General features: G+C 37.7%; 1 protein-coding gene across 5 annotated transcripts in view; it reads left to right on the top strand.

Moving 5' to 3' along the window:
- LOC146560131 (cell adhesion molecule 2-like) overlaps positions 1-20,010 on the top strand; it is a 151,640-nt gene that overhangs the window by 107,403 nt on the left and 24,227 nt on the right. For all 5 annotated transcript variants that reach the window (XM_085243991.1, XM_085243990.1, XM_085243989.1 and 2 more), the window contains one exon: positions 15,709-15,858. In XM_085243991.1, coding sequence (XP_085100117.1) covers positions 15,709-15,858 — 150 coding nt within the window. The remainder of the gene's footprint in view (positions 1-15,708; positions 15,859-20,010) is intronic.

Below are 20,010 nucleotides of genomic sequence, written 5' to 3'. Positions count from 1 at the left end.
ATAGGGTTTACTGAACATCTAAAAGAGGAAATGTACGTTTCTCAAAGAGCAATCTCAAATGGACTCTAGGAACTAGTCTTACTTTTTCCTGTCATGTGCCTTCTCGACATTTTAGAGGAAATCCATAGTTGGGCTTACTGAGAAAATATTATACTCAAGCTTGTGCTTAACCGAATTAACATTGATTAAAACATTTCATTTGGCAGCCCTCGAGAGTTGGGTTGATTACCATTAGACGCTTTTCTTGTTGTCTTCTTTGTTGTCTTAGTGGTGCTAGTTGTTATCACTTTGTAGCCTGAATATCCTTAATATACTGTCACTTTGGCAGTTTTATTTTTCTGTGTAGTGTAATACTTACACGGACCTTGATTTTACTTAATTTGAGGCACGTTAAGTGTACATATGTTAAGTAACTACTTAAATATGAAATCTCCTGTTTCACGTGGAGACAGTACAGTATTTCTGACACACTTTCTGAAACTGATGTATTACCACTTTCTTCTTTCCTTTTTTTTCGTGCACAGCAGAAAAAAAAACATGGCTAAGAGTTTCCCCCAGCAGGGATATTTATTGCCAGTTCTGTGGATTGTCCACCCCCTACTTTTTCCCCCACCTTCCCCACTGCGGTAAATTATAGGGGAGGACGACGCTCAGTACCACCTCTGTGTCGAGGAAGGTTCACTTTTGCTCAGGTGTTAGTCTGTAACAGGTACAAAATGTTCTTTTTGATGAAGGGTAAAGCTAACAGACAGCTCACTCTGTCTTGGTTATTTCCTTTCTGAAAGACTTCATCAGCTCAATCAAATGACTGCATCATTTAGGATCACATTATCAGTGCAGACCATGAATACAATACAGCGCTGATAGTCATTTTTTGTGTGCCGGTGGGTTATCTCATCACATGCATTGTGTGTGTCTGAGTTCTTGTTTACAGATGATGGAGCCACTGTAAAAAATCACTGTAATCCTAGTGCAGATAGAGGGTGCATAATATATCTTTGTACAATCTACATAAACAAATTTAATGCAAAGATGACAACTAATTGATTTTACAAAAAGGAAGGAAAAAAAACAAGAGCAATAAGTATGAGGCCAGTTGCACGTGAACGTAGACACCAGATTATTTTATGGAATATACTATACTGTGTGTAAAAAAAAAAAAAAAAAAAAAAAGATACAAAATGATACATAAAGACTCTAATATTCATTTTGGTTAAATTAATATTAGATGAATGGTTTGGTTAAATTTCCTTTAGCATTTTAAACTAGTTACTTTTGGTAACTATCAAAAAGCATCTGACATAATTCTGGCTGGATATTTGACCAATCCTCTTGGATTAGGTAGAGTTTCTTTCAGTTGGTTGGTTTACTACCATGGAACCAGCTTTTTTTCAGTGTCCACAAATTTTAAATAGGAATAAGTTTGTGGCTTTGAGAAGGCTATTCTAGAAGCCTAATATTAGCCTGCGTTTTGGTTTTGCGTGTGTGATTTGAGATAAAGTTGAACAATTTGGAGGTAGTCCTCATTCTTCATTATTCCATTCACATTTTGCAATGTACCAGTACCACTCGAAGCAAAATATCCCCAGCGCATGATGCTACCACCACCGTGCTTTACAGTTGGCACAGTGTTCTTATTTCTGAAAGCCTCCAAACATTCCTCTTTTGGCCAAATCTCAATCTTTGTATTGTCTCACCACAAAACGTTTCTCCAGAAAGCACTTGGGTTGTACACGTGTGCAGCTGAGAAGGTCAGTTGAGGTTGAAGGTGTCAGTTTTGGAGTAGGGGTTTCTACTTCTTCTTTGTTGGCACCCTCCAAACCCATGGTGATGTAAACCTCGCTTTGCAGCGATGCTGATGTTCCAGGAGTTTTCAGTTCATGGCACACTTGTGCCTTGGTGGTTCCTGCAGTAAACAACCTAACTAATTTCCTCCATTTGAGGATGACTGACTTTGGCAAAGAGGTAACAAATCTAAATGACTTGCATTTACACACATTTGTTCGAACTGTGTGTAAGTCTAAGTTAAAAGTTGTGTATATGCAAGTGGAACTGATGATCTTGAAATCTGCAATTGTTTGAAAATGGCTCCAAGAGACCTTCCTACCTTGTATAAATTTCCCTTCTTAGGTCTTCACTGACTTCCCTGCAGTTCTGAGCATTGGTCTATCTAATGAGTGCTGCCAAATAAATCCTTTATGCTGGAAAGGAGAAATTACCAGGAATCATGATTGCTAATGAGAGGTTAATCATCATTAGAAATCATTAAAAGCTATCCCAAAAGGTTGATTCTGTTCATCTGGACGTAGCGTTTTCAGTGGGAGAAATGAACAGAATCAACCTTTTGGGATTTACTTACCTGGATGATTGAGCATGCATCAAGTACGGACATAAAAGCTATCTATCTGTTACCTACATACCTCACAGACATTAAATACATGACCAGTTTGGCTACATGTAATCAAAATATTTGCTTTTACTATAATTATGTATAGATTTCAGTGTCTAAATGCATTTTATGGTGAAAGGCCTGTATAGTTTCAAATACTGTATTTCTTGCAGTTTCTTTTTTGTGACATTATCTGCAACTAAGTCTATGGTGTACATTTACAGATTAGCTTCAGTTCATTGATCAGATCTAGATTTAGCGCTAATTAGCTGCTGTCCTTAAATAGTTGCTTAAATCTTTAGCTACCGACTGTAGGCAGGTAGCTGTTAAAATAGCACACAATAGCATTTCTTCAGTTCAGTTCCTCAGATCAGTACGTTTATAATAAGCATGGTATGCATTTATGTGGATGTCATACCAAGTTAAATTACACTGTCAGTGTAAGTGATTCTTTTGTGTGAACGATGTGACCTTTTAGTCAGATTTAAATCATATAAAACATGTTTTTGCCCGTGTTCAGGAAAGGTCACTCGGCAAACAATCAGATCTCATGGGGTTACTTAAACTACAGCTTGTCTTATCTTTTCTCATTATCATGTTATTCCATAGCGTTTGTTTTAGGAAAAACAGTTAAAGGTAGGTAATGAATGTGTCTGCAAAGATACTAATATTTAAATCATAGATGTGATGAGCATGGTGTTTACATTACTTCTGTGTTTGCACATTGCATTCATTTAAGTAATCCACACACTACTGTGTTGTGAGGGTGTCTTCTTCAAGCTCGGGTCCTTTGCTAAATGCCTATGTGCAGTATCTTGGCTTTTTGTAGAACTACATTTCCTCACCCCTCAAATGTTATACTGGAAACTGACTAAAGCGAGGGGGAACAAGCCCATAATGGTCTGTGTGAATTTAGCACAAATCAGGCTGAAAATCTTCTTGACATGTTTCACATAGCTGAGAAGGGTTATGATGCATAATTAACTCATACACTATCAGCTTTCTAAGCAATCTAAGCAGTTCTATCATTCAGTTTCCCACAATTGAGCTTGAAGTTACCTCAGTGTGCTTGTGCAAGTATAGAAGCAAACAATAACAAATATGGAACGGACCATAGCGGATATTGTGTGGACAAAATCTCTTTAGACCAGAATAATTGAGCTCTGACAACAACACACTTGCCTGTAAAGCCTCTTTTTTTCTCCCTTTCAAAGATGTGTCATCTTGTTTAAATGGAATTTCCTTGGAATTGTCAATAGAAACCATCCGAGGGACAACCCTGATCTGTTATGTATCTTGTGAAAACCCACACAAAGAGGAGGAAGAACTCATCTGGGGTTTTCATGTATACAATCAGTGTTAGCATTATGCCTCCAGGACTTGTGCTGGGCTGTGCAAGCTCATTCTTATTCCCAGACTGACATATACTGCAGTTCTGTCAAAACTGCTGGCGTTACAGAGAGTGTCTTTTGGGGTTGGTGCTTTAATGCACTGGTTGTGCCATAGTGAGACCAGTGTCACTCATCTTTCAATGTCTAGGGTTATTGTTGTGAACTGTTGTATTTTAACCCAGCCCACACTCCTTTCCAATGTAGCTTTGCTGCCAAACTAAACAGCAAATTAAAGAAACAAATTTTTGTTTGAAAACCAAATCAGGTCGTGTTAGAGTGAGAGAAAGAAACGTATGCTTGTTTAACAACACGTCCATCAACAATCCATTAAAATGTTCACATGGACAGATGAAGATGGAAATTTTGATGTGAGTGCTCAAGCAGAAAACTGACCTGCCGCAGGTTAAAATATACTTTATAATTATCATAATAATCCTTTAAAAGTGTGTGTTAATGCACTCAAATAACAAAAAAAAAAAGGAAAACAGAATATGGAATATTGATGTGCAGCAAATGTACAGTTATGTAATCTATTTCTAACCAGTAGATTAGCTGCAGGCAGAGCTGCCATTTATAACAGAAGCTGCTCTTGTTTTAAAAATTTTGTCAGATCTCCTCATTATACCGTCATTATTATCATGGTTACATTATTATACTAATTTACACATTGAAATTTAATGAGATGCTTTTCATTTTGCACTACAGACTCTAAATTGACATATTTTAGCGGATTAGTACAGTAGAGATTGCGTTCTTTAATAGATTTCAAACTAACTGGTTTCAGTGCTTCAGAAATAAGGCATGTTTGTCTTCAGTTTCAATAGCCTTTTACCATATAGTTAGCTTTAATAAAATCCACTTCCTTCAGCATGAGGGAGGGCTGTTTTTCATTTTAGAAGGGAGACTACATAAATGCTGTACTAAACAATAATATCAATACCATGTTGGAGAATAATGTGACAGGCAACCATTATCTGGACAGCTTGAGACAGATATCCTCGGGCATGATTATATCTTTTTGAGCTGAGACCATCACTCTTGAATCTAGTCTGGCTCTTTAGTACTACATATGTCTGACAGTGTCCTGTAAATGATGCTGAGTGAAAGTGTAGGGTTCAACAATCTGTTCATTTTTGTGTCATGTCATTTAGTAATTATAAAGTTCAAAAGACAAGAGTGAGGAAGATCAAATAAAGTACACCTGTGCCAGGCCTGGTAGGTCTGTCAAGTCTTTTACAATACTGTGCAAACCTTTAGGCCATGGAGGTTGATCATCCACCAAATGTGAAGTGGCATAATCGTGTCTTTTCAGCAACTTGAAGAACAAGGTTTACTGTTGCAGATGGCCTCCACATCTCATTAAGTCCATCTACTTAAAAGAGTAGATCAGAGTAACCTACATGCCTGGTACCTTAGAAACTACTGAGGATGATTGGTACTGGTTCTCTGCACTTTATATGGAGTCAGTTGACAAACAAAAACTAGTCTTTTAAAATTATTCTTTTTTACTCCTGGGTCCAGAGTCATCATTTGTTTGAACCAGTGCAAAACCTTCTTCTGGGGGCTCAAGAAGAGGGTTTACTCAAGAGGCACAGTGACAAGTTTGCAACTGAAAGGCATGCAGCTTCATTTTTAGTGTTTGTCCTTATTGCAAATGTATTTGTAAGAGTTCAGTTTTTCAGACAGAATAAAATTAACCACAGAACCTTCCACTCTGATCTTTGCTTTCCTGCGATCCTATCCTTACTCTCATTTGCCCAGCTTAGTGCCGTTGTTCAACCGAGATCAGGCACAGCATAGTTTAAACTACATATTAACAAGAAAATCATCGACCAAGCATCCAGTGACGGTCAGAGTTAAAACTTGCTTTTAGCAGGAAGAACCCGGAAGTAGAACCAGCCTCAGGTTGAATTGACCAGTTGGGTTTGGAAGAAAGCAGAGAGAGAAAAGATGAGCACCCTAGGATAAGATTCTCTCTGGAGTTTTCTTTAGACCCTGGTCTCCCTAATGGAAACACAGATAGTTAAGGGTCATTCATCCTGAGTCAGTCCTAAGCACAAGTTTTATTCTTTGAAATGCAAAGTTTTAAACCTAAAGTTATAAACCTAAATGTTTTGTCTTCCATTCAACATTTGGAAACTCTAGGAACCACAAGGTAGCCAGATCTGGTCTGAAAGAGAAATGTTTCATTGGGGTAGACAATACGAAAGAGGTTTTCCAATATGATTGAGATATATATATATATATATATATATATATATATATATGTGTGTGTGTGTGTGTGTGTGTATGTGTGTATATATATATATATATATATATATATATATATATATATATATATATATATATATATATTAGGGGTGCAACGATATTCGTATCGATATTGAACCGTTCGATACAGTGCTTTCGGTTCGGTATGCATATGTATCGAACAATACAACATTTGTAATTTATTTTATCAACTTTCCTTCCGACGATGCTGTCTGTGTTGAGCGCTCAGTGAATCTGCGTTCGACTACTCCGCCTCCGTGAGAGGTTGATTGCGCAGAGAATCGTTGAGCTTATGTGAGTGCGTGTGTAAAAGCAGCAGGATATATATATTTTAGTTCTGCTGAGCCAAATAAGACAGGTCAGGGTGAAGAAGTGACAGCCAAAGAAAAGCTTACCACAAAACGGAGAAGTTATGACAAATCAGACTATAAGGCAAAAAGAAAGTGCAGCTTTATGGTTTCATGGACAAAAGAATTTCTGTGGCTGCAATATGACGAGCTATATAACCAGGGCTGCACATAAGTGGTCCGCAGGTGCGCATTCGCTGTCAAAATAAAAAACACGCACAAGGGTTAGGGTTAAATTTAAAAACTGTACTTTTGAGTTAAAATATAAATTTATACTTTTAATAAATGAAAAATTAAAAAGGCATGAACATTTTTTTTGTATCGAAAAAATATCGAACCGTGACACCAAAGTATCGAACCGAACCGAACCGTGAATTTTGTGTATCGTTGCACCCCTAATATATATATATATATTAGGGGTGCAACGATATTCGTATCGATATTGAACCGTTCGATACAGTGCTTTCGGTTCTGTACGCATATGTATCGAACAATACAATTTTTTTCAATTTTTTTTTTTTTTTTTTTTTTTTTTTTTGTGTCCCGTTTGGATCTATAGCCATCAGAATTGTTGTCTTGAGGCCAAGAAAGATGCCAAGAGGATTTATTTTAAGTGGATCATCATATTGGTCCATTTGATTGACCTTTATTATAATTATGAATTTATTTTATTTTCAGTTGCAAACGGGACAGACATGACTGTGGGATAGGACAGGGGGAAAGAATGAAAGAAAGAGGGGGAGAGAAAGAAAGAAAACCAAAGGGGAGAAAAAAAAAGAACAATACAAAATTTGTCATTTATTTTATCAACTTTCCTTCTGATGATGCTGTCTGTGTTGAGCGCTCAGTGAATCTGCATTTGACTACTCCGCCTAGGCTCGAGAGTGCAGCCTAGGCGGAGTAGTCGAACGCAGATTCACTGAGCACTCAACACAGACAGCATGGTCAGAAGGATGAGTGCAGGGCAAGCTAGCGAGACAGAAGTGGACCTCCCCACCTTCATTCATGTGAGGTATGACCCTGAAGGTAAGCGAGTCATGGACTAAAGTAAAACAGTATGTTGGATGTGCCATGCAATGCTCAATTACATGGGTGGGAGCTAGTGTGTTAGCACAGTTAGCTCGTTAACGTGTTGGCCGTCTAGCCCCTCTGTATAGGGTAGCTCGTTAACGGAGATTTGCCGTGTTGTGGCGTTAAGGTTATTTCAACGAGATTAACCTGAAAGCACTAGTGGGAACACAACGAATATGACTGCACATTTACACCGACATCATCCTAGTGCAAAGACAAAAACAACAAGCATGCATGCTACAAACTTTAGCCGAGTCATTTAGACAGCTGTTAGCACAGGATTCTCCTTATGGAGACCTGATATGTTTAATATGCTGCTGAGAATATAGCCCAGAAGAAGCGGATAGTATAGCTTTTATTTTGGAAAGAGACATTTCTCTGTAATAAACTCTCTTTTCCAAAGATGAGTGATTCCTCAATCAGATACAGGGCTCGCAATATCGCTAGCCCGATGTCCCGGGGCTATCTCTGCCCTGCCTGTCGGGCTATTGTAGGAAGGAAAAATATATGTCAATGCTTTTGCATTCTTTCAGAAATGTAGCTGGGTAATTATGTCATTGGGTGAGCCACTGTCAATATGTGACATATTGAAATCGTGTTTGAATTTGCGCTTGTTTTTTTGCTTTCACTTTGCAATCGCGCGAACTGTGTATAGAGAGCGACAGCACTGATCTGTGAGTGATGATAATTTGTGCACCAATTCCTCTGACATCGTCTTATTAATTGTAAGCTTACTATGCAAACATAACAAGTGAAATCTCCCGCAGCTTAAACATTTGAGAGGTTGATCGCGCAGAGAATCGCTGAGCTTATGTGAGTGCGGCAGGATATATATTTCACTACGATGACCTGGATGATTGAGAACCTTCACAGACAGATATATATTTTAGTTCTGCTGAGCCAAATAAGACAGGTCAGGGTGAAGAAGTGACAGCCAAAGAAAAGCTTACCACAAAACGGAGAAGTTATGACAAATCAGACTATAAGGCAAAAAGAAAGTGCAGCTTTATGGTTTCATGGACAAAAGAATTTCTGTGGCTGCAATATGACGAGCTAAAAAACAACACGCACAAGGGTTAGGGTTAAATTTAAAAACTGTACTTTTGTGTTAAAATATATATTTATAATTTTAATAAATGACAAATTAAAAAGGCATGAACATTTTTTTTTGTATCGAAAAAATATCGAACCGTGACACCAAAGTATCGAACCGAACCGAACCGTGAATTTTGTGTATCGTTGCACCCCTAATATATATATATATATATATATATATATATATATATATATATATATATATATATATATATATATATTAGCATAATTTTATTTAGCATTTACACACTGTTAGTTAAAACCTTCAGTTCCCATTTAGCCTTTTCATGCTTTCAGTCCTGAAAATAGCATTTCTTTCTGACTTAATTGCAGCATTAAATACATTTTCAAATAAAACACACACTGTTATGAAAGATCTTAAAGACTGTAAAGATGAGAGTGAGACAGGTCCTGTAGTTATGCTGTAATGTACCCTACCTGTACAGGAATCAAGGTCACTAAAAGAAAACATTTTCATTTCTATTTTTGCTACTCTCAGAGACACCTTTCATCTGTACCTTCTCTCAAATTAAATGATTCATAACTTTGAGTGGAATTTTTGAGAGGTCTTTTTCAAATGTGTTTCCTTGATGTTTCGTGAAAAACACACATCTTAACTGAATATCTGTTTTTGTCATCACCAAGAATTGCCATGAAAGGATTTTCTCCATAATCATTGAGATAAAAGCAAGGTTAGTAAGGAGGTTTGAATCAAGGCTGGGTGTCTTTAAAGGAGCCAGACTGGATTGTAAAATATGTGACAAAACCATTAGTCACTGAGTTATTTACAACAAAGAATATAGTTGGTGAAATCACCTCTGTGACCTCTTTGAAGAATTTAGTAGGTAAAATTTCAGGTTCACTGCTGTGACGGGGTATTTATGACAGCATGTATTAATTTATGATGAGGTTGAAAAGATTTTCCAAAGCAAGTTAAAGAGAACCTTATAGGATGTTACTATCACAATGTTTTTCTAAACCTTCACACTGACCCGGGAGCTGCCTGTATTTGTCTTGTGCAAGAGACAGCAAGCTGTTATTTTTTTGTTCTTTCCACCACCAAATACACCCCACAAGAGGTCTTCACAGCTTTTAATTAAATGGAATATTTTTACACTGCGGATATGAAACTTCCTTTTCTCTCTCAACGTGGCGGCATATAGGCCACGCAGTTTAGACTTAGGCAATTAATTACAATTTTGTCAAGTGACAAGCATTAATTACTATGTTCCCAAGAGTATATTGTCTAGTTAAATAACATGTAAGCTTACAATGAGATTTAGGTTTTATTTAACATCTGTCTATTTATCTATCTGATTATCTGTCTATCCATCCAACATCATTTAATTTGACCTTTTGAATAGCAGCAAACAAATGTTTCCATTTTTGTTTTATAGCAATTTTATAATTATAATATGTTGATGTCTGAGTTATCAAACACTTAAAATATAGATATATGCATAATTAGATCATCTACAGCATACATTCAGTTCTCACCATAAATCCATGTGATTTGTAGACAAACTCTTACATAGCATTTTGTTACCGGCATCACTCTGCGAAGTTACTGTGTCTCATTAGTATGCAGTGGGGTGCTCAGAACCTCTAAAACCTCTATTTGCAAAGAAGTTCTTGTAAAATCAAGCACCAGAGGTGAACTTATGGCTTGATAACTGCCGTTCATATGAAAATGAATACTTGTTTTCATTTCTTAATGAATGGAGGCATTTTTGCCACTGTTTTTTTTTTCCTGAGTTATTTGTTTTCTTTTTATCCTGCCTGCAGTTTATAGTTTATTCTGCAGTGGTGTGCTTGACTGCTCTCCAGCCATTCATCAAGGCACTGCTTTCCATTATTTGGTGCAGTCAGCTGAAACTGAGAAAGGCTTTTGGGGTGGTACGGCTCATTCTTCCTCCACCAACTCTCTGTTCTCCCAGACAGAGACGTTTCTGGGCTTTTTCACCTTATGGCCTGGATCAGTGGTTGTTAGACGAATCAGTGAAATTATATATGCAACACTGTTCTCCAATGGTTTGGTTTTCTGACCTAGTTTCTAAGCACGGCATGATTTTCCATGAGTATTATATCAAAACAGTAAAACGAAATCTACAGAAATAGTGATAAAGGGCTCAATTTACATTCATCAGTGAACCGGCTTAATCCTCTATTTAAGTATAGTCACAAAGACTATCTTTCTCATATTCACATTTTCTAGATACCCACCAGATCACAAGACTTGCAGAATCAATAACCTAAGTATCATATTCTTGGCTTCTAATATTGTCAGACTGAGATTCCATCAGGCTATGGTCTGGTCTGAGCTGCATTCTGATAACAGCATGAAAAGAGACTGGCTGAGATGAAATGAAATAGTTTATTGCTAATGTACACTCAACAGCCAGCCATTCTGCACATCTGTATTCATATTTGTACTCTACACCTGCTGTACAGACCTCATCCCTCATAGAGATGAGAAGTACTTGCATCCAGCCTGTGTTTCAGCAGACATCTGTTCCTTTGGTTCCGCTTTAAAATCTAATCATCAAATATTTGTGTTTACAATGAAGACGCTATCCTCTCTCCCCATTTACATTTCTACCTAATTTTAGCTGTGCAGGTAAATATTTGATTCATGAGGCAGTGTCACTTGATTCTGCATGAAAGTTAATGCCATGGTTGAGAGATGTGTCAGCAGCATTCTGACTGTGTGAAGCACAGCAAACAACTTGACTAATCTTGTGTTTGCTGACATTGTGAGTGATGATCAGTGTCCTGGTGGCCCACCTGAATGTGGACCATAAGCTCTTGGCTCAGGGTGATATTCCCGGTTTCAGCTTTTTCTGGCCTCTTCGCTTCAGCACAAAAAAAAAAAAAAAAAAAAAAAAAAATATATATATATATATATATATATATAGCAGATCCACGTGATCACTAAAATATATATATATATATAAAGCTATATTGCAAAATGGGAAAGGGCTACCAAGGGACCAACTGTAGTTTAAGAGGTAGGCCCATAAGCAGACTGATGCCTTAGAGATATTTTTAATTAAAGCAAGGTCACTATGGCAAAACAATAAAATCTTGGACTTTAATATAATAAATTTTGAGTGAAATGGGTTCACTCAGTTAAGGTTTCATTATTTTATGTTTTTAATCTTAACCTCCCTTTCTGCAGAGCTGTAGGGAGGCTGGATTGGAAAGCGGGGGAGCGAGAAGCACCCATGACATCAGATATTGACTTTTTTTTGTTAACTTTAGCACTCCATGGTATTCTCACATAAAGAAGCAGAGTATCCAGTTTGAAAAAGCAAACATTAATGGTATTCATGTATCACAGGGCAGCAGTTAGTTTCATCAAGACATCTTGGGTCACTCAATCCTCACCTATTCACTGTCACGGCAGGCAGGTTGCATCCTGTCTGCTGTGAATATGTGCAAGCTGTCAACCTTCAGCTGTAACTGCCTGAAAATAACTACCCCCCTCTTTTTCAGTATAATACACCTAACCACTGAGAAAAGGATATAGCAATGCCCAGTATTGAAGTTCTTTAGCCTGCAGAAGTGAAAAACGTTGTGTATAAGGGTGGCCTATCCTCCCCCAAAACATCTTGCAAAAGTGCAGGCTTATTCCTCATTTCATCACTGCACTTCACGGAGTCGTCTTGGCTCATCAGTAGAGCAGACAACCTTAATACCTCTATTACTTCTACAGTTTGTTTTCATTCACTGGGAAATACAGCCATGACTCAACACAAACTACACATCCTTGCTTACTTTTTTCAATATTTTTTCTTTCATTCATTTGGAGACAGATAATACTTGACAGACAGACAGACAGACTACTGGACTTTTTAAAATTTGACTCCAATAAACCTGTACCTTTGAAAAAATCTTATGAAAGCTTCTGCTGTTTAAAAATAATTCTGTCTTTATTTCACTTCCCACTTCATATAGTCATTTTTCTAAATAACTAAATGCTCTGAAGCTACAGTTTTTAAAGGACTCCAATATTTATATCACTCTGTTTCTTATTTCCATCAAAGAAAAGCGAATACAGCCTTTGTGCTTGTAACAGTGTTTATCTACAAAGCATAATCTGATACTATGAAGATTCATGTCGATGTAGCTTGTACTTTTTTCCCAGTGTGTGCCTGTGTTCTTCTTAGGGAGATGTTCGATTAGGCATCTGTCTGTCCACTTCAACAGTGCAGTAGTCATTAGAAAAGACCCTGCACACCGATCATTTTACCTCTGCTCAAGTGGAAGAAGGTCACCAGACTTTATTACCTTAAGTACAAAATGCACATCGCATTTTTCATTGTGCCATGTATTTTATGCCTTGTTCCACTCATTCTTTAACTTTAGCAGATGCTATTAAAATGATGGGATTTTAGTCGAAGGCAAAGCAGTATTATCACTGTCATCACACCATGAGAGTATGGCTGAGACAGTATGCCTCAACATACCAGGATCCTGAAACTGAAACAGCTAAATGCAGTTCAGCCATTACTTATTTATTTAGACCTGTGTTTTATCAGCTGTAATGTGCTAAAATTCTTCAGAAATAGCCTATTGCAGGCTTTAACAGATATTAAATGAACAGTATCTAAATTCTTGCATGTTTTTGAAGACGGTTATAATAAGGTAATTACAAGAATGCTTAATTATTCTCCCTACCTTACCTTTAAAATCCTTCATGGATACATGTTGTTACACACACCTCTGTGCACCTGTAGTATGCTGCTGAACCATGCTTCTTTAAAGGTTAGTGTACATGGTTGCACAGGACAGTGTAGTATCCTTTTAGCGGTTTGTGATTCATTGACTTTCTAGAATATTGTTTGCCACTGTTCTGTAGAATTAAAGCCAGCCGCCCTCCACTCACAATCTCAAAAAAGAAAAAAAGAAGAAGAAGAAGAAGAAGAAATGAAATACACTCTGTAGCTGGCACTGGGGATTATGTTTCCTCAGAAAGGACAGCATTTTCTCACTCTAGACTCCTACAGAATGTCAAGACAGTGGAATTTCATGAATTTATTAAGTAAAGATCAGTTAGCTCCAGTGCACCTGAACCATGAAAACACCACCAAAAACAATATTCACAGCATAGCCATACCTCTGAATATGTGAAAAGCCTTTATTGGCTTGACAGGCATAATTAAAAGAAATTTTAGGGGTTTTTTTTACTCAAACTGGGGTAAAACCTGAGGGACTGACAGTGATATTTATTACTGTTTGGGTTTTTACCTATTTTTATAGCATTCTCTGTGAATAGTGAACAGTATACTCTGGAGACATGCAGCAAAGATACCGAAGAGATTATATGAAGAAAAAAAAAAGCTAAGCAGAAACTGACAACAACACCTCCACATGGTACCCCCCACACAATGTATTTGCATCAGCATTTCCTACCCAGCTGCATTTGAATTATTGTGATGATGGCATTTTTAAGTCACATTTCATTAGTAATTTGAGCAATAATAATAATAATGATGAGATTAAATGATGCGGCAATACACAGTAATAATAGATGATAAAAGCCAATAATAAATGATAAATCTGTACAAATATCAAAGAAAGCGTTTAAAAATGCATTTTGAGAAGTGTTACTGATTGAGCAGTGAGCAGGTAGTTGATCAATAAAGCCACTGCCACAATATTAAAATCAGCAAATGTGTGCTATTGCGTTGGTCCCTTTCTTGTTGTTAAAACAACTGGTTCTCCTATCGGAATGGACACAAGAGCTGTGGGGGTATCATGTGGTCTCAGCACTGGAATATTGGTAGCAGGACCTTTAGATCCAGTCGATTAGAGGGTGGAGCACTGCTGGTGGAGACTGATGTGCCATTGCTTTTTCTGCAACAGACTTTATGCAGGATGCGTCAAGTTAACATCCGCATGAATCCAAGCAACTAAGGTTTTCTATAACAACATTGCATTGCAACAGCATTATCAGTGTTATTCACCTCACCTGTCAGTGATTTTACTGCCGTGGCTGATGTATATGGTGTATATGTAATGTGTGTAATTTGGAATATTTTCCTATTACTATTTATAGTCAGCCTCACCTTCACCTCTTTCTGACAATGGTCTCCATCAGGACAATCGAGGTCAAGGAAGGTCCACAGACCTATGGCTGTCCCAGCCTCTTCTGCTCCCATGTGTGAGCTGGACTAATGAGGCAGACAGCTGCTCCCGTAGTTGAAATGTCCCTGTGGTGAACTGTACCTGGGAGAGACAATGTCACCTTCAAATTCAGGCATATTACTGTACTAATGGAAACCAAAGCAGACGTGTAAAATCAAGAGAAAAAAATGTGCAAAGATTAGCTTTTAGACAGTGAAATGTATCCAGGAAAAGGCGGTACATTAGTTTCAAGCATGAACTCGAAAGCTTTATTGCTTTAACACAATTTATCCTTTAAGGGTATAGCCTGCTCAGGCTCATATTAGCCTACACTTTGTCTTATCACAATTCCCTACGAAGGAGTATTGTTTTAGACATCTGTTTCTGAAGCTTGGCAGAGTTCAATAAAACACAGGCGGGATAGAAATGCGTCTGCAATGTAATTAGGGGACTATGCTGAGACGACAAGTACAAATGTGGAATAAGAAGGTAAAATCCAGCAAGGCTGAGTGATTAGGCCTCATTTGGATGTCTTCTACACACTGTGACGAGCGGCTGTTTCAGGGCACGGCAGTCACTCGGATCGAAGGCCCATGGTGTCTAGGATTATGTGTCAATTTACCACCCAGCTGCAGCTATACACTCTACAGCAGAACATGACTACCTCTAATTAGGCCATGCTACCAATTAGAGCCCAGCAATAAGGAAGCAAGGAAAGCACTTTGGGAGATTAAAACCTACCATTGTTTCCACGATAAAAAATCACTGTCTTCTACAGCTGTCAAAGGCTGGGGACCATGACAACCAGGCTCCCATTAAGCTATCTTTGGTTTACTGTGATGTAATGAAGACGTTAATGGAACTGGGAAATATGACAGAACATTAAGTTTGCAAGGTGTCAAGCCTGAAATGGTACATTAATGTGATTCTGTGAAAGGACAGTAAAAACTAGCCCAATACAGCAATCTATTCATGTCACAACCATGACCTCAAACTGTGTTTTATAATCCTACAGGTATCCTGGGTCAGATCCCCATAACTCAGAATGTGACGGTGGTGGAGGGGGCCATAGCCAACATGACCTGTCGTGTGGATTACAATGATAACACTTCCCTCCAGTGGTCAAACCCTGCACAACAAACTCTCTTCTTTGGGGACAAAAAAGGTAAGTAATACTTACAGGGAAAATGCTTGTGATGATTAGATAATGAGATAAAGACGTCTTAGGCAGATTATATTACAAGAGTCTTATTCATTAATTCTTTTTAATTTGGAGCATTCAAAATTGCCCCTGCCTGCAAGCACGCTGTTTGACTGAACACGGGGAAAAAATGATACGAAAGAAATAAATGCATCACTCGTAATGTTGAAGGAGACTATTAATGAATGTGTATCTCCATTGATGTCCCAGGGCACAAACTAAGCAGAAATAGACTGCTTTTGAATTGCACTTTTGTAATCATGAAACACTGACAGTGTTGTTTACAGCACAGTAATGCCTGTGGATTGTAAGATGATTGGGCTTAATTAGTATTTTAGTTGCCCTACATTTGTATAGCTGTTTGTATGTCACTCTGGAAAGGAAGTACAGTGTTGCAACCTTGTGAAACACGGCCTCAGCCAGAATGAATTATAATGTGCTCTCACCAGCCAAATCCAATTTAAAGGTGACAAAAAGTCCAGAGTTGATAAATTGGAATTGGGGTGAAAGGGAGTAACATTGGACTGGTATGGAAGGGCTGGGGTGTTCATCTTTCAGTGTTTCTCACAGCATATTACCCATTTCATTTATGGTGTAGCTGCTAATACAATATCATTGGTTCAGTGATTGAAGATGAACTTTCCCTTTGAATAACAATTGATAAGAGGCAGAGATGCCAGAGTGAACCAGCAGAATGAGAGTCACAGTCTGGATTGAAGAAATACTTTCTCCCTCACAAGTGATTGGATTTAGTAATGAGGTCTAAGGTGTTTTATTAGATGAAATTACTTCCAAATACAATTAAATGAAAGTTAACTGAATCTTAAACAGATACTCTTATGTGAATGGTGTAAATGTGACCAAAGGATCCGGTCTTTGAGCCAAACTGTATTTTTGGAGAGAATAATAGTTGTGGTATTTTAACATGTCAAAGGTAAAAGCCTTTAAAAATCATTTGGAATGGATTTTAAATGTTTCTGATTACGTCACTTTGATATTTTCCATCACATAATGCAAATGTTTTTTCCCTCCCTAGATTACACAGTGTGACTGGCTGCATCATTAACAGTTAAGGGCAACAGCTGGGTGATAATATACATTAGCTAGTGCTGTAGCTCATGCTTATAAAACATCTTACAATGTAGAAATTCATAATATTTGATGGGGCGTTAGTTTAGGCCCAGTGGCCATGCATGCCAGTCGGCTATTAAGCCTGTGGAAATGGGAAACTGCGATTTCTGATAAAAACATTTTAAACACAATGGCATAGTGACACGACAACAATGATATTTTTGTTTTCTTACCTTGAGGCAACTGTTGTTGTCTTTTGGTGCTATATCAATAAAATTATATTTTCACGTTTGACTTGTATTTCCATTGCAACTTGACTTTTATTAGACTTGTTAGACACCTATAGTTTCAAATGAACCAGATCATACCTGAAAAATACTTTATTATCAAGCGATGTGACGTGATGAATCAACTTCTTTTTTTAATTTAACATAAATGAAACCAGCTGGCTATAATATGTTCCTATCTCCTGTGAGTGCAGAGCTGCATCTACTTGTAAATCTGCAATGCTGTTGCTTTAAGCATGTAAGGAGAGCTTGGGGAGCACAATACGTGTGAGCCATTTTGCCCTTCTTGGGTAACAATTTATATTGGATGACAGAATCCTTTTCCTGAGCAATAAGGATGACAAAATGAATATAGTCCATTCAGCAGAGGTTGCCAGGGCTAAGTGTGGGAACACTTCCTCTTCATCTCCTACAGCCAAATGAAAAGCCTTATTGGCACAACAAATACGATGCCTGTGAGGCTATCAGGACAAACTGGAGGCGTGGAATGACACAGGCTTCATATGACGAACAGGGTGGGACACCTGGGAAGAAATCTCTGCTGTGCCAAATCACCAGTTAATTGCTTGGCAGAGGGCTGCAACTGTCCTTCTTCTGCCGTTTGTTGTGCCTTGTTGTAGAGCCAATGAAAAATGTTAAATTCAACCTTATGCTACCTTTCAGTCCAACAACTAGCTACAGACTGGTTGAGCTTGAGGCAAGCTGTTCTCTCCCTCTCATGAACAGCTGCTTGTGGACTGCTGTCACGGAGTAATTTAGATTTTTGTAGCCCTTCTTGTTTCTAGTGTTTAGATTTATGGCTTTATTTTTTTCCTGATGTTCTGATAGATATCTCCTTTCCTTTGTGCTTGTTGTCTCTGTGTGCTGTCCACCTCTGCATACTATAATCCTCTTGGGAATCCATGACAACATGGCCATATGTAACCATTTGAAGCTCATGCAAGTTCCCTTTATTCTCTCTTCACAGAGAGGATGGGGGGAGTTTGTCATTGTGCATGTGTAATCCAAAGGCGATTCAGCTTTCACCGCTTTTATGTGTGATTCTGGATGCATAACACATAGAAGTAATGATGCTATGAGGCATATTTTTTGAAATCTACTCTTGGTCATTCCCTCAAGCTTGGTATTAAAGATAAGGGCATGTGTCTGAATGTGTTTGGAGTTTGATCTAAAATTGTGCGAGAGGAAAAGGAGTATTAAAATGACCTTTTAAATTCCTTTGAGAAGTTATAGCAGAATAAAGTGAAACAACTAAAAAAAACCTGACATTCCATATTCAATTGAGTTTTACAGCTTCTGGGTAAAGTAAGACAAAATCTGATCTTTGCCCGAGCTATAATTTGTTCCATTTTAATTCAGGTCTGACAAATTAGATTTTTTTAAAACTGCATTACAGCCAAGGACAAAGGGATTTCTGTGTCTTTCAAAAACACTGAATATCATAAATCTACTCCAGTTTAACAGAACTATATGTAGTGTGTGCAATGTCTTTGGAATTATTATTGACACTGTTTGTTTCAGTTACATCAGTTATGGCCAGGAAAAATACTTCACTTAAAAAAACACATCTTCCAAGGCACAGCTTTCTGATTAGCCACTCCTATGGTAAAGGTAAGTTATTTGTAACTGTTCACCCTTGCCAACATGGTTTACTGTTATTAGACGACAAGCAGACGTGAGCAAGCTGTATTTGGTGTTATAATACAAGGGATCACATTAAAGGATGCACTCTTGTGCTTCAGTTTTGTGCATCATTTTTAGATCTTTTGGCTGATAATTGGGTTTTATGTTACTAGAATGAAAAACTTGATAGCATGCCAAAAAATAGCAAAGATTTGGAACAATAAACACCTATGATCACTACTGTACTGTATTAAACTCTGTCTAGTTGCTAGTTAATGCTTTACTCTGGGATTTTACAAGAAACCTTCCACTTCTTACACAAAAAATAGTTTTTCTTATCCAGTTAAATGAACATAGTCTTTTCACATTACAGATCGGCAGTACTCATAACCCTAACGCCAACATTAACATTATCATTTTATTATTAGCTATGGCCACTAGCCGCTACCCTAACAGTGGGCAAAAATAATAACTGTTTTAATGATGGCACTAATTATGCACAGTTTTTCCCCAGAGTGTCTGTAACTCATAGAGGCCTGGCAGTTTTACAACTGTCTTGCCAAAGGGGTTTGAAAGAAACCATCAGGGGCTGTTGGTATAGGAGACCATCAGACAAAGTGCAACCACAACTTTGATCTCTGGAACTGTGGTTGCACTTTGTATAATTTTTCTTTGTTGTAACATCTCACACAACTTTCACATTTTGATTTGCATGATTACAAAAATGTCAGTCACAAAAAGCATTTAATAATCAACTATTGTTAATTATTTCATGGTGAGTATTATACTTAATCCCAAGAATACTCCAGTTGACCTTTGGCTGATTTAATAACAACATGCAGCAAAGGAAGGATCACAACAGTGCATAATTAGATTATAAACCCACTGGGATTCCTTAAATGAAACACAATTCCAGCAGTGCATCATGCAAAAACTAAAACTTCTCTACACAGCGATGGTGTGACAAACCTACAAAAAGGATAAAAGATTAAACAAGGCCTAGGTTGCAGGTAGGAACGAGACAGTGCAATTGGTCACAACTAAAGCGATATGTATTATGGGCGAGAGAGCCGATGATATCTCATCCTGTCCCATAACAGGCTCAGTGAAACCTTGAGATTGTTAACCTTGCTAG

The sequence above is a fragment of the Mchenga conophoros genome, linkage group LG14 (genome assembly GCF_057382185.1).
Source record: "Mchenga conophoros isolate Kocher_MC1m ecotype Shallow Benthic linkage group LG14, M_conophoros_male_GT1.1, whole genome shotgun sequence".
In the NCBI taxonomy this organism is placed as follows: Eukaryota; Metazoa; Chordata; class Actinopteri; order Cichliformes; family Cichlidae; genus Mchenga; species Mchenga conophoros.
Note: the sequence above shows the minus strand (reverse complement) of the source record. Positions and strands in the feature narration are given on the sequence as shown.